This window comes from Chaetura pelagica, unplaced genomic scaffold, assembly GCF_000747805.2.
Source record: "Chaetura pelagica isolate M959 unplaced genomic scaffold, ChaPel_1.0 scaffold517, whole genome shotgun sequence".
NCBI classification, from domain to species: domain Eukaryota; kingdom Metazoa; phylum Chordata; class Aves; order Apodiformes; family Apodidae; genus Chaetura; species Chaetura pelagica.
This window is the reverse complement of record NW_009953992.1, coordinates 954,840-968,881: the sequence shown is the minus strand read 5'-3', so window position 1 is coordinate 968,881 and position 14,042 is coordinate 954,840. Positions and strand designations below refer to the sequence as shown.

The 14,042-nt window shown below is 40.9% G+C and overlaps 1 protein-coding gene across 1 annotated transcript in view; it reads right to left on the bottom strand.

The window, feature by feature from the left end:
• The window catches only part of PCDH15 (protocadherin-related 15), a gene marked incomplete at its 3' end in the record, with an annotated part of 234,661 nt that overhangs the window by 143,367 nt on the left and 77,252 nt on the right, over nucleotides 1-14,042 (bottom strand). Inside the window, exon 4 of the mRNA XM_010002259.1 lies at nucleotides 2,895-3,055. Coding sequence (XP_010000561.1) covers nucleotides 2,895-3,055 — 161 coding nt within the window. The remainder of the gene's footprint in view (nucleotides 1-2,894; nucleotides 3,056-14,042) is intronic.

Genomic DNA, 14,042 nt, shown 5'->3' with positions numbered 1-14,042 from the left:
TTAATCTTCACATTAAAAGCAAGAGCTTTTAACTAAAAGTCCATTCTCTTTGCTGTAAAAACCTGGAGCCAGTCATGATGTCGTTCTACTTATACCAGCAGAACTTCTAATATGGGTAGGCACATACCAAATATCATCTGTAAATTAAATTAAGCCTCTAACATTGCAATCTCCATTTATTTTTTCAAGCTGGCATTCTTTGCAAAAGATCCAAGAATTGCTAGGTCATCTTCAATAACCTCCCAGTGGTACTGAGTTAATTTAGATCTATTAGCAATGCCCAAGAAAGACATAATTAGTTTTAAGGATAGATATGGAAATATATGGTGTTTTGGGTTTGGGCTTTTTCATGAGAATATGGAAAAATATAGTCTGTAACTTTTGTTAAAATATGAGAGAGTACAGGATCAGTGTAACTTTCACATAGGTACAGGTTCTGCTGGCTCAGTGCTTAGATTTAACATCAGATCTTTAAACAAGCACTCATCAATCCAGGTATTTATAGACAAACATAAATACATAATGGCACAATGTAACAAACTGGTTCTAATACCAGGGACAAATTATCCCAACAGCTTTAAGCAGTTCCTTTCACCTTCAGTTCTGATTTATCACTATTCATCCTTCCTAAGTACTGAAAGTTTTGAAAGAAAAGGCTGGAATTTTCTTTTTATCTGATTTTCTTTGGAAAATGTACTGCAATTCTTAGTGAAATCAATCAGTGGTCTCCAATAAGATTTTCTTTTGAGAAAAGTAATAAAAAAGAGCAGGATCAGTCTAACTGAATCAGCAGGGAGTTGACAAGTGGGCACATTGGAGAGAAAAATGGGAATAGTATCCAAATATATTGAATGCAACTATGTATGTGCCATTTGTGAATCAGACAGTACGATCCCTGCTCTGTAATAAGAAACTGAATGTTAAGGTTCAACTTAATAAAACTCCAAATTCTGTTGGTCTACTAAGTTTTACATGGTTTTAACTTGAAAGATGAGAAAAATGGGGTTTTTTCTTGTTTAAAAAAAAAACAAAACTGCACAAGCTCTTGAATGTATTTGCATTTTAGTTGTTATTACAGCTCTGGGTCTGAAGGCTGCAAACAGTCTTTGGCAAGAGCAATTTAACCAAATCCATGGCAGAAATGTCACATTTTTACCAGTCAGTTGGGGTTTTGTGGTTGCTTTCTTTTTATTTGGCTTGTGACTTGGAGCAATTCATTGAGACCACAGAAGACAGCTACAGTGACACCCAAAATCTTAGGTCTCAGATTTTTCTTCTCATATCCCAGTAAACTTAAACATAAATGAGTAATCTTACCCTGCCTGACAGTACTAGGGCTAAGAATTGCTACAGTTCATAGTAAAAAATGAGGAAAAAACCACTTAAATAACAACATAAGAACATCAATATTACCTACATATAAAGAAAATTTACATTCTCCACTTGTTTCCTTGCTGCTTCAGTCTACTTCTTGCAATGGACATCACTGTGGAGTGTCTGTACTCATAATAATGTGAAGTATTTGTGAGTTTAGTTGGACTGTGGCTAATCCAGGAAACCAAATAATTTGACAAGATAGTTTTGGTAAAACATCTCACTATATTCAGGTAAAGCTGCTCAGATGAATGCTCCTGGAAAGTGTCACTAATTCTTCAGGGCACTGAAGAAAGAATTGGCACTGCTCTAACAGGAAATTATTTTGTTTCCTAGTGCTGTGTGGGTATGCAGACTTCTGTGGGCTACAGAATTAACCCTGAATTTCCTAGAGTGGTTCTTAAGCCTCAGTTCCTGTTAGAGGCTCTCATTTTTTGATCTGCCTTAAAACAAATCTGACAAGCAAACCATGTTCCAGCCCCTGTCAGCCAGCTGCCAATGCATGGTGAAATCCTCAGCCACCATGTTCCTTCTGCCATGCTTTGTGCCACCTACTTCTGCTTCACGTATGGAAAAGGTTTGGGAATTCAAACCCGATTAGGAACAGCTGAGTTCAATCAACACTTTTGAACCAAAAATGGAAATGAAGAAAACTTTGCATGTTGTTTCTGGTACTTATGAAGATATCTCAACACACATGGAAAAGACAAATTAATCAATCAAGCTAATTCAAAACAAACTTTCATGCACTCCAAGGAGAACTCCTTAGCCTTACAGCATTCCTTCCATGTTGATTACAGTCACTTTGGGGTCAATTTGCCTTTCAGATTCTGAGAAGCTGCAGCAACACACTGTGAGAAAATGTCTCTTTTCAAAGGGTTTCTTCTCAAGGAAATTACCACAGATGAGCACACTCCTACTTATTTTGTGCCTTTCACCCTTCTTTTTATAAAAATCAAACTTAACCTGATCGTATTTCTATAATGCTTTAGGAAGTAGCACACCACATGGATTTCATGCTGCCTTAAAAAAAGAATGTAAACGATAATATTCTCAATGGAATCCATCAAGCTTTATCAGTGAACTATTCACAATTCCTTTGCTCTCTCTGACATGTCCTAAGTCAATGTACACAACTAGAGCAGGCTTTTATGAAGTGTCACAGGACACAAAGTGAACAGCACTGCTTCCAGACAAAAGCAGCAAACCAGAAAAAAATTGTTTTATTCAGTAAACAAGTCAAGTTTGGTTCAATATATATTTCTGTCAACCCACACATCTACTTGTTTGGTGTTTATTGTTTTCTTCATCCACATATAACAATTCTACACATGGTCAACTATTTAAATGTTCTCACTAAATCCTAAGAAAGAACTACATTAACTGTTCACATCCACCTGGGGGCAAAAGATAGATGCACTTATTATGATCTGGTAGATCTTGTGTTCATGGTCCTTCTATGAGCATGTACAGGAATTCATGTCCACAGGGAGAAAACAAAGAGCAACTCCCCAACTTACATCTCTGTCCAGAACTCGGCCAGTGCTATTGAGGTATAACCGCTGGCTGATGGGATCCAGGATCACCCAGTAATCCAAGTTGTCCTTTAAGGAAAGTTCAATGGTGGGGTCTGGCCCTCCTGCTGTGCCTTTGATCAGCATGTTGTCCACCAGGATAGTGCCTACAGAAGCAAGAAACACACAAGGAAGAACTTTACTCATGCATCTACATTTCTATATTGTTTTGTAACAGCAGCACTATCAACACTGTTTTCTAACTAGGGTTTGTGGTATTTTATCTTGTGAGTCATCTTTAAAAAGTGTGACCCTTATGATCTGTGGTGAAAAACTGCCTGACACTGAAGGCCATTTCAGACAATACCTGAAGAAGCGCCTGCAATGCACAGCAACTTAAGGTGATGATGAGACCCACCACCCACAGCTGTCTATTTAACATTATGAGTTTTTTCTCCATTGAGCAATCTCACCCAAGCTCACTTCAAACAAATGGAAGCACTGAAATAACAACCTAAAGCAGAATAATTTTTCTACAGCAAGGGTAACAGATCAAGGTGGGGGTGGGGAAAATCAGTTACATAAAGCTCTTCAGGAAAAAGAGAGGTTTATACCAGGAGTTGCTCTGCAACAGGAAACTGAATTGCAGCAAAAAGACATGAAAACCATGTATACTGAGACAAAGCTGGTACTTAATTAGGACCAGTCATCTATTCAACATATATATTTTATTCTTTCCTTCTCTTCTCCCATCCTGTCAGTTAAAAGTCTTGCTTAACAGCTTTATTCATCAGTTCACAGTACCCACAATGTAATTTCCAGGCACAACACTCCAACTCGCTTTCCAAATGCCAAGCTTTACTAACGACCCTAAGTGTTGCACTCTGGTGCTTAACATTTGCATGTAAAGTAGTTAAAAACACTTCTCTAAGATCCCATTTTCCTAAAAATTAACACTACCCAATTTTCTTCACACTGAAGCATTAAAAGGAATGATCTGTGTTGAACTTCATCAGTGGATATGAGGAAAACTTGTGAATGTAATTGGCTACAGAACATTTAAATTAGTGAAAAATCTTTATCACATAACCTCCTATATCAGGGGATCAAATAATTTATCCCAAAGTGTAAAGATTCTTTACACCTTCACTTACAACAACAGTGACTCTGTATAAATACATTCATCTGGGGGAAGGTTGAGAGTTGGGTTGGTGCTTTTTCTGGATCAAACAACAAACTGGTTTAGAGTCCTACTGAGAAAAATACCAGAAGAACTGGGGGAACTGAAGTAACCAAATAACACAGCAAAGGTAACAGGAGCGGGTTGGGAAAGTAGTACAAAAAAATACTACATGAAATAAATAGGAAACAGAGGAGGAAAAAAGCAGCAAGAGCTTCCGTCTTCTCTCCATTGTTGAAGACTATTACTCTCCATGAGAAGCAAACGGGCATCACAGCTCAAGTTCCAAGGACACAGAGCTACCACAGGTGCCCACCAACACAACACTGCCAGATGATTAAGCAATCCTGACATATAAAGAGGGTTTATTTCTCTCCTGAGATAATTTGTTAAAAAAATAAAATTAAAACTGTCCTATAATGAAAACTGGTCCCTGTTTCCTACAAAACCTGAGATTATACCCATAAGCTAACATCATAATCACTTCTTGACTGAAGTGATAGTGGCAAAGGTAAATTCCTTTTGGACTTTTCAGTTGCACTGGCTGGACAGAAGTCCGGATTACACAACACTAAAGGATTAGTAATTAGAGGGAAAAAAACCCACATATCTCAAAGGCATGTACAAATTCCTGAGGGCACACTTTACTTTTGGAAGTGACAAGATATACAGGCCTTAGTGCCAGAAGCACTTTCTGCACATTAAGGATTGCAAAAAACCAAAGAATAATTTTAGACTGCAACATCTACATAAAGAGGGAAGTGCCACAAAACAAGCCAGCAGTGGTTCTGTGTCCCTGTGGTGGCACATACCAAACATTTTACTACCCAGCGTTTGGAGGCAGATTTGGTTCAGTTGTACACCACAGTTTGCTGCTCTTTGTCCAAGGAGGCTTTGTCCTCCCTGGTGTAGTTCCTAGACAATTGACTTCTGCAAGGGCTGAAGAGCTCAAACAAGTTCAAACAATAATGCATCAAAAATAAATTATTGCTTTTACATACTTTAGAAGTATTTAATCAACTTCAAGTCTTGATGTGATGATGAATTTCGTACAGTCTCTAGTAAAGCTCTGCTACTTAACTGAGCTTACAGCTTTGATTTTTGCATTTTATTGGGCTTTTCCTCTGCTGCACTTTATAATAACTATCTGCTTGATTTAACAAAGCACTTCTACTTGGTTTGTTTTGATACAGCGACACTTGCTTTTAAAAATGGACTGGTTTTCTTCAAGTATTCATGAGGAACTTGTACTCTCTCTTCAAGACACAGCATTCTGCAAATAATCCTTTTAATAGCCGTCCTTGTAGTATTCTAATTTACAGAGAATCTGACATTATAGGTCTCATTTTTGTCCCTTTGGATATCTATAATTTTGTTCCTTACATACTGCCTCTGTCCTTGGTCTAAAATGCCAGGGAGTTAATCAACTACCAATAAATCTGACTACACAAGGTTCAATGTTAACTCTCCATACTTGCCAGCAGAAAAGCAAACACATCCCTTTTTATCTGCAGTACAACAACACAGTCAGTTTAGACAACTGGCTTTTGTAACTTTCTGAACAAAAAGAAGCTCAAATGTTGCTCTAGCTGAAGTGAAATATTTTACCTTGTCACAAAAGTTGTATTTCTTCTTCTGTATTACATTGCAAGTTCAATTTTACATTACTGGGAATGATGAGGGGTTGCCTGCTGAGGGCAACTGAAGAGGATGTTGCCACTCATGGCAAGGACAGAGGTGGTCCATGTACATGCAGGTTTCTGGGAAATTACACTCCAACATATTCCTAGTATTTCAGCATTGTTCCCTGCACTTATGTCCTGGGTGCACAAGGCCTTGAAAAGGGCATCAGTAATTAGTGAAATATTTCCTGGTTAACTAAAAAAAAAATTACTGATGTGGAAAACAGATTGTTCATCAACACACGTAGATGTTAAGAACAGCTTTTTCATCTCATATGGAAATACAATTGGGCTGCTTTTCCACCTTCCCTGAAGCCTGATGACCACCAAGATGTCTTGTGGGAAGACCATACAGACTTTCAAGGGATTACTACAGAGTAAGTCTCAAGCAATCAAAGCTAAGCAAGCTGTTGCCTAAAAACCAACAAAAAAGCCAGAAACCAACAGACCATACAAGAGAGGAATGATCTGTTATTTTCAAGAGTAACAGTATTTTTCTGAAAGTAATGACATTTACTCAGAAATGTTACCTGAGCTTGTTGGGAATTAATCAACAAGTAGCTACAAAATAAAACAAAACAAATACGAAAAAGTGCTGTAAAAAATTATAAGGGGAGTTTGACACTAGACTAATCCTTTGAGAGGAATGCAGCAGATGTAAATCTCCATTAGACTTGAATAACAGGGCAGGGTTTGTTTCTACAGGTGAGCTTCTGCAGAAGGTTATTTTTCTATAGGAAGGGCATTACCAGGGTCTTGGATGCAAGAGCCATAAAATACCAAATTTGCAGTTCATGCTCTACTAAAGACCCTCAGCACTCAGTGACGACTCACTTATTGAATGATTTAACACATCTTGGGATTTAGTTGAAAGTTTCAGCAGAGCCCTTTTTTCAGGAGTCAATGAATTATGACTGCTCTAGGAATAACCCTTATGCTGGCACATGAAGCAAAAAACAGAATTCTAGTGGAATGAAACTTGCAGCACTTCACATGTAAGAGTGAAAAGGCATTTTTGTCAGTTGCCTAAATGCAAGGATTGCAAAACAAGGGGGCTGTTTACTTCCACCAGGAAGATTTCCAATTTAAAAATGAAACTCACAGCTGGAGTCTTTGCTCTAGCATCTTATTCTTCCTGCTTGAGGCAATCACTAAGAAGATGAAAGAGAGCAGCAGTGGGGCTTCTCTTTCTCAGTGGCTGAGCTCGAGGAAGGTGGAGCACATCCCACTTCAGTTCCAGGCCTGGCAGTGGGACCAAGGACTTCATGCATCAGGGATGGGCCCAGAGGTGCTGAAGACATTGACCAGTTAAACTGCATTTCTGAAGAAAATGGGGCAGACCTTACCCTCAACAAGGCTCTTGTACACAGCAGGGTGCAGCCTTCCACACACTCAGTACTGGATAGGTCACATTCAGAGCAGAAAACAGAGATCCCAGAAGCACCAGTGCTCACAAACTATAGACCTAAAGCCTGAAGAGAAATGTGTCTGAAGGCAAGTCAGAAGTATGAAAGACCTCAAATCAGCCAAATGTCCTTCTCCTTCCTTTGAAAGGAGTCTTAAAACTTGTTATTCTTATTTAGGAGTTGATGAAAAGATAAAGCCACCTGCAACTGCATGATTACCCTCCACTTCTGCCAAATTACATTAGCAGCTACTTCAGCTGTATGGTGTGCAAAAAGGCTAAATATAATAAAAGAATCAGTCTGCTGTTCACACAGAACATGTTTTTCAAATCAGCATATTAATCAGGTCTGAATAACAAGTCCCAATACCATGTCAGTGAATTTACATTAAATATAAATGCATGGTACTCATCCAGAAGACATGACTTTGGGAAAGAAGCAGGTATCCAGGGTGCTGTACCCTCAGAGGCACAGGGATAAGCAACGTGACATATTCACTCATGGAAAAGGGAGGCAAATTTCCAAAAGACAAGTAGAAAGAAATATTGGTACTTAAAAGACATATATTTACACACAAACACAAAACATTTGAGCTGTGATAAGGGCAAGTACCAACAGCTGCCAGTAGATGGAAGGACATTCATTATTCTGCACTCCAAAGCAGTGGGGTCTTTGCACGTCTGGTCTGTGAAAAAATGAAAACCAAGAAAGCAAGCATAGTGAGAATAGGGAGCCTCAAAAAAGGAGAAACTCCTGCTCTGTGAAGAGCTGCTGAAGTTAGCACCTCTGGACAACAGCAGGCTGGCAAGCTCAGACTTGGTGGTGGTGTGGTATTCAGAATTTACAGTGTTTGTCTCGAACAATCCAAGAGATAAGTGATGGACTCTGGCACTCAAGATATCTGTTGTGTGTCCTGTGACATCTGAGAAACAACATCTGTTGAGATCTGCAGAAGGACTAAAGAGATTTGCAGCTTTCTCTGGGAGCAGGCTAAACCTGTGGTGCCAGTGGCCTTATCCTCCCTTCGTTATGCAGACACCTCAGCAAACAAAGACTATCTGCAGGACTTAACCTGGTGCCATACCTACCCCCCCTGTTATCTCGGAGGAGCACGGAGAAGATAGGAGTTTTTCCTTACTCCGGAAAGAAGAGTGGGGGGGCAGTGGGCAAGAACTGTATAAAAGTCTGGGACTCTATGGGTGCATGGAAGTACTTTTCCACCAGGAACCACTTCCCCACCGACGACATCGCTGCACCGTGGGTGGTAACTCTGCTCTCTCGCTTGCTGTCCTCTATCTCTCTGCTTTCTCCCCTCTTTTCTGTCTGTGTTTTCCTGCCTGTCCTATCCGCTCTAGGGACCTTTGCTTTGTTACTCTAATAAAAGTTTGTTGTGCATGTGACATCTGACCTCGTTTGCATCTTAATTTCACCAGTTGGGATCACCTTTGTAAAAAATTGCCACGTATCTGAATACCGGATCGTGTCAGGTGGTGACAGCGAGCAGTAGCTGGACTGATGTCCAGGTGGGGACATGGACTGGAACTGGGAAACCCCATGTCAGACAGACCAAGGGGTGAAAAAACTTCTGCCAAAGGGTGATCAATGTTCCCACTGCTGCCCATCTGGAAATGCAAGTGCAGCAGGAAAGCTGGGGAGGTTCTTTTTACAGGGGCTTGCAGTGAGAGGACGACGGGTAATGGTTTTAAACTGAAAGAAGAGAGATTTAAGTTAGAGAGCAGGCGTAAATTCTTCAGTGTAAGGGTGGTGAGACCCTGGAACAGGCTGCCCAGAGGTGTTGTGGGCCCCTGGAGGTGTTCAAGGGCAGGTTGGATGGGGCTCTGAGCAGCCTGTTCTAGTGGAAGGTGTCCCTGTCCATTCAGGGAAGTTGGAACTCGATGATCTTTGAGGTCCCTTCCAACTCAAAACATTCTGTGATTCTGTGATCTTCTGTTGGTCAAGTTGATAAAACCAAAGGTGGCAGAGAAAGGTCAGAGATTCAGGAAAGTCTTCATGTGCCAGTCCCACCTCTGTCTGCTCAGGACAATTAAGAATGTGCTGTAGAACCTGAGTTCCACCTGCACACACTCAATAGCTTCTCCTCCATTTACAGCATTTACTAAGCATAATATACACCAGATTTCCTTCAGACAGAGCAAACATGCATTAAAAAACCCATCTGTGTCTCTGTATTGCTTTTCTCTGCCCCCCACTGTTTGTAAAGTAATTTGAAAATGGGGATTATTTTCTTATGGAAAGGCATTAGATGGATTAATTGACACAGCAGTTGCTTTTTTTGATATTCTACAGAGTTTTCATAGTTAAACCTGGATCATAAACTTATTTTTCTACATTTGAAGGAGTATGTCTGTAGCACAGGATGGATTAAACAGCAATAAATCTGAAGGCAAAGTAAAGATTTACTGCAGAATCCTCAACATCATCATGAACCTACTCAGACTCACGCTGCAGGTTCATCCATAAAAATAGAGTAATTCTACAAAGCCACCTCCTGGACTGCACATTTCCTATTCTCCGTCCTTCCACCACCAGTAAAGGAGTTTCCAAGATCGTTTTAAGATCGTTTTTCTGCTGCTCTGGCCCATTGTTTCCCACCCTGCTCTACATGTAGCCACAGCCTCCAAGGAATCAGAGAGCCTAGATAAAACCAGGCTGTTATTTCTAGTACTCCCACACGGACCTCATGCCTTGAGCCCCTGTAGGACTTTGTGTCTGATGGAGGAAAGGCCGGTCCTTAAGACATTGTGCAGTACCAGTTTGGGTCCACTGTAAGCACAGGTGAGCCAGTTCCTTGTTTTACTGCTTCCCAGCCAGCATGAAGACAGAGACTTTGTGCTACCAACTCCTGCTCCATGCTGAAATGATGCAGCAAGGTGATGGAAGATACTTCAGAGGCAGCTCCCAACTGGGGAAAGGCAGAAGCTCTGGAATCACCATCAGTTCAGAGCACACAGATGCCTGTCCTGCAGGACTTAAGAATCATGGTCTTTTCTCCCTGCCTTCCCTCCACATTCACAAACAATGGGATCAGTCCCATAAATCCCATAGAAGCAGCACCTCAGTACTTCACATATAACTTTGAAAAATCTGACCCACAGCATTTACACTCAACATTAAAACATAACAAATAATGATGAAAAAGCCCCAGAAGATAAAAACATGATGGTTAAATATTAGCTACTAAATACTAAATATTACTTGTTTTCCTAGGTGTACAAACCTAGATTACCTTTTTTGTTCATCCCTCCTTCCTTTTAAGAGCAGAAGTAAGAGATGAAGAGATAAAGAGTGACTCTGGAGAGACAGAGATCGGTGCTCAGGAGAGAGCAGGGGCAAAGAAACAGCAGCGAAGCAGAGTCTGGGTTGCCTCCCAGCACTGAGAGGAACAGATATTTAAAAAAAGCCAGAGGACCAAGCAAGGACACAGACAAAAAAGAGTTCAGGTGGTAGAGACTATTCTGTCCTAATACAAATAACATTGAGGACTGGGGAGGCCTGGGGTCTGGCTGAGGGGGCTTTACAAGTTGCAATTTTACTTTAAGTCCCTGAGTCATACATTGTTCTGTGCAAAGCTCCATCCTGAAGAATTATGATAGCAAAGGAGCATCTCACACAAAAGAAAAAGGACCCTATCCTTCCTTGCACAATGGAGAGAAAAAGCTGAACACAATGAATATGAAATGCTTAAAAGAGGAAAACATGAAAACAGTTGTTCATAAATCTTATGTTAAAAACAACCTATCTTTGTTTAATGCTAAAGGTTCCTGGAGCAGCATAATAGCTTGGATCACTTGGTCCTCTTGTTCTTCCTTTAATGCTTCACTAGGTGAAGGTCCCCACCAGACCCCATGCTGAGGCCACCAACATTGCTCTTGTATTCCCTTTCTGCAAGTGCTTCTGTCAGAAAGGCTCTTTGTGCTGAGAAACCTACATTAAGCATCCTAGGGTCCAAGGACAGACTCAGACTCCAGCTTGGTTTATTTTTATTATTTTATTTCTCCACTCCTCAACAGAACCCAGTACTTCTACCAAAAGATGAACTACACTTGCTGGATGCCAACAGACAACATTTCTCCACCATAGCCTGACAGACTACACGGAGCAGAAGTCCTGCTCCCAGTTATTCTGGCAGTAATCAAAGGTAAACTGGAAAGGGACATGGCTCTCTCCCCAGAGCATTGCAGCCATGGCTACACAGGCTGCTTCCTACCCCTCCTCCGGCAGTTACATTTCTGAGACCTTAAAACCAAGTTGTTGGCAGAAGGACCCGTTGTGTGAGATCTTTCCAGAGTCTCATTTCTCCTTCTGTGGGCAGCTCACGGGGTGCATTTTGCTGTGCCTGCCCACATAACTGATAGCAGCACAACTCCCCTTCCCTCCAAAGCTTTCTGCTTCTCCCATTTTGCCCTCCCTTTCACTCAGCACTGGGATCAGGAGCCAGCATCACTGACAAGAACCTCTAACACCATCAAAGAAGGCTTTCCTCTGCTGTATTTTTGCAACATGGGACCACAAGAATGCCATGATGGGACCAGGCAATGGTCTGCAAAGTCCCTTACTGGATGTCTGACAATACCCTGCATTGCAAGAGGCAAGCAAAACCAGGCTGCAGGAGACAGGGGAAAGAACCAAACATCCTTCCCCTAGAGGGGAGCATTTTGTCTATTCCAGTCTTCAAAAATTTTTCCTTCTGGTGAAAGGCTTTACTCTATCTACCATTTTTTAACTCTTTTGAACCCATTCTCATGGTACAAAAGGCAAAGAAAATAGTTCTCTTCAAAATGTATATAAAGGTTTACACTGAATTGCTACTAAAAATTTAACCTGGTGTCCTGGCTACACCAGAGGACAAAGGGCTCAGGACAGATCTAGATCTTAAGTGACTTGGAACTCCCTCCTCGCACCTGCTCCTTGGCTCCACATCTCCCTTGTCCATGGACTTACTGGCTTTACAAGTAAAAACGACATTTGAGACATTTACAAACCACTTGGACTCTTCTTCAAAAGCTTTTAAAACTCACAACTGCATACACTGAGATAGCATCAACCCTATTTTGTGCAAGTGACTATTTCTGAATAGCTAGCTATGCACATGTTCAAAACATTGACCTGCTAACTGAAGACTAATTAATAACTCGAGCTCTCTTCCAAGTCAGCAGGCATGAATGTGCAGAGCAGCAGCATGTCTCCCAAAAATGGGAAGAGTTGTCAGGGTGGGACAGCTCGAGGGGCTTCCCTAGCTGCATCCCCAGCCCCAGCCCACCTGCTCATCTGCCAAGCAGGATGTTGGGCCTCTGGCAACCTCACAAGGGTAAAATATCAGACCAGAAGGTCTGCAGCCAGGGCTCTTCAGGCTTGTAGGTTCCTCCTGCCAAACGGGAGAACCTGCAAGTCCCAAAACTCAACAGAGGGGCAAAAAGCTCTTCCTGTAATTGGAGCAATTAGAGTTTTCTGGCTCTATCCCACATATAAGCCTCAGGATCTTGAAAGATACAGCTGGTTGTTCTGCTCCATTAGTATTTTTTTCTGAGAAAATACCATTGTTCTATTTCTATCCTACAGAAAATAGAAATCTATTTTTCATTCCAGTCCTAGAAAAAATACTTATTTGGAGCTAGAAATTTTTGTCACTCAGAAAATGTCAAGCTTTGGCTACGTGTGCCTCTCAAAATAGTAACCTCCATTTCAAAATTAACCTAAAATACATCTCTGGGCCTGTGCAACGAGTGCGAGATGATCTCTCAACACAGGCAAGCAAAATTGCAGGAGGCAAAAGAGGCAGGGGTGTGCATGGGGGGTGTCTTTGAGCAGTGAAATTCTAATGCAACTCTTATCAAAAGGAGTGTCTCAGCCTGCAGAGATGGAGTGCAGGGCAGCTCTCCATTCATCATATTTCCTTGGGAAAACCACATAGTCAGGTAATCTGTTTCAGTGTTCTTGGGCACATTTCAGAGTGCTTCAAATCACAAATATATATTAAAAACCATTTTGGTAAATCTGGTTTGCTTTCCAATTCTTTCAGCCATTACACAAGTAAATCAACATCAGGGTTGAATGGCTCCCTGTTCAGAAAAGTCTTACACTTGAAACACTCAGGGACTTATAAATAATGAAACAGATCAAGCATTTTTTTGGGAACACTGTGATCAAGCAGTGGCCAAAGGTGTGAATTAAATGACTTGAATGTTTTCATCATAATTTGGAGCCATCCTAGGACCTGTTGGCCCATGGGAGAGGCAGCAGGAACATTTAACACTCTGTTCTGAAGTTGAATTATTAAAATTATAAAGGACCTACCCAAATATCAGTTGTAGCCATTGTATATTTTTTAAAAATAATTCCTAGGCATACACTTTGCACTGTAATAACCACATGTATCTGTTTCCTTCTCGTACATACATGCCTAAAAGGACATTTTACTGATGGTTCTACATCTTCTCTATCTGCTCATGTAATTTTCTGCTGTGAAGCATCCTGAGCCAGCAAAGTTGGATTTTCTTGGTGCACCCCATTCAGCAACAAAGGCAAAGCAATTAAAGCAGTGTGTTTTTGACCCCACATGGCTGTTTGCTCTGTGTTTGGCTCTGGTTTCCCTGCTGAAGATGTTGGAAAGCCACAACTGCAACCTAAGCCTCAAGAAAAGAGAATAAAAAGGTGAGTGTGTGGAAAATGCAGGGAAAAGCCACCATCAGATATCACCTAGGTAGAAAAATATATCACAGACTTGAATTTGTACCTCTAACTAAATTTGAATACAAGTCTTGTTAAATCATCACTCCATCTTACTGTGCTCCTGCTGCAATATCTATCCTATTTTCAGAGGCAAAAATAAACTTTAAGGTATGGCATGGAGCACTACAAACAAAGT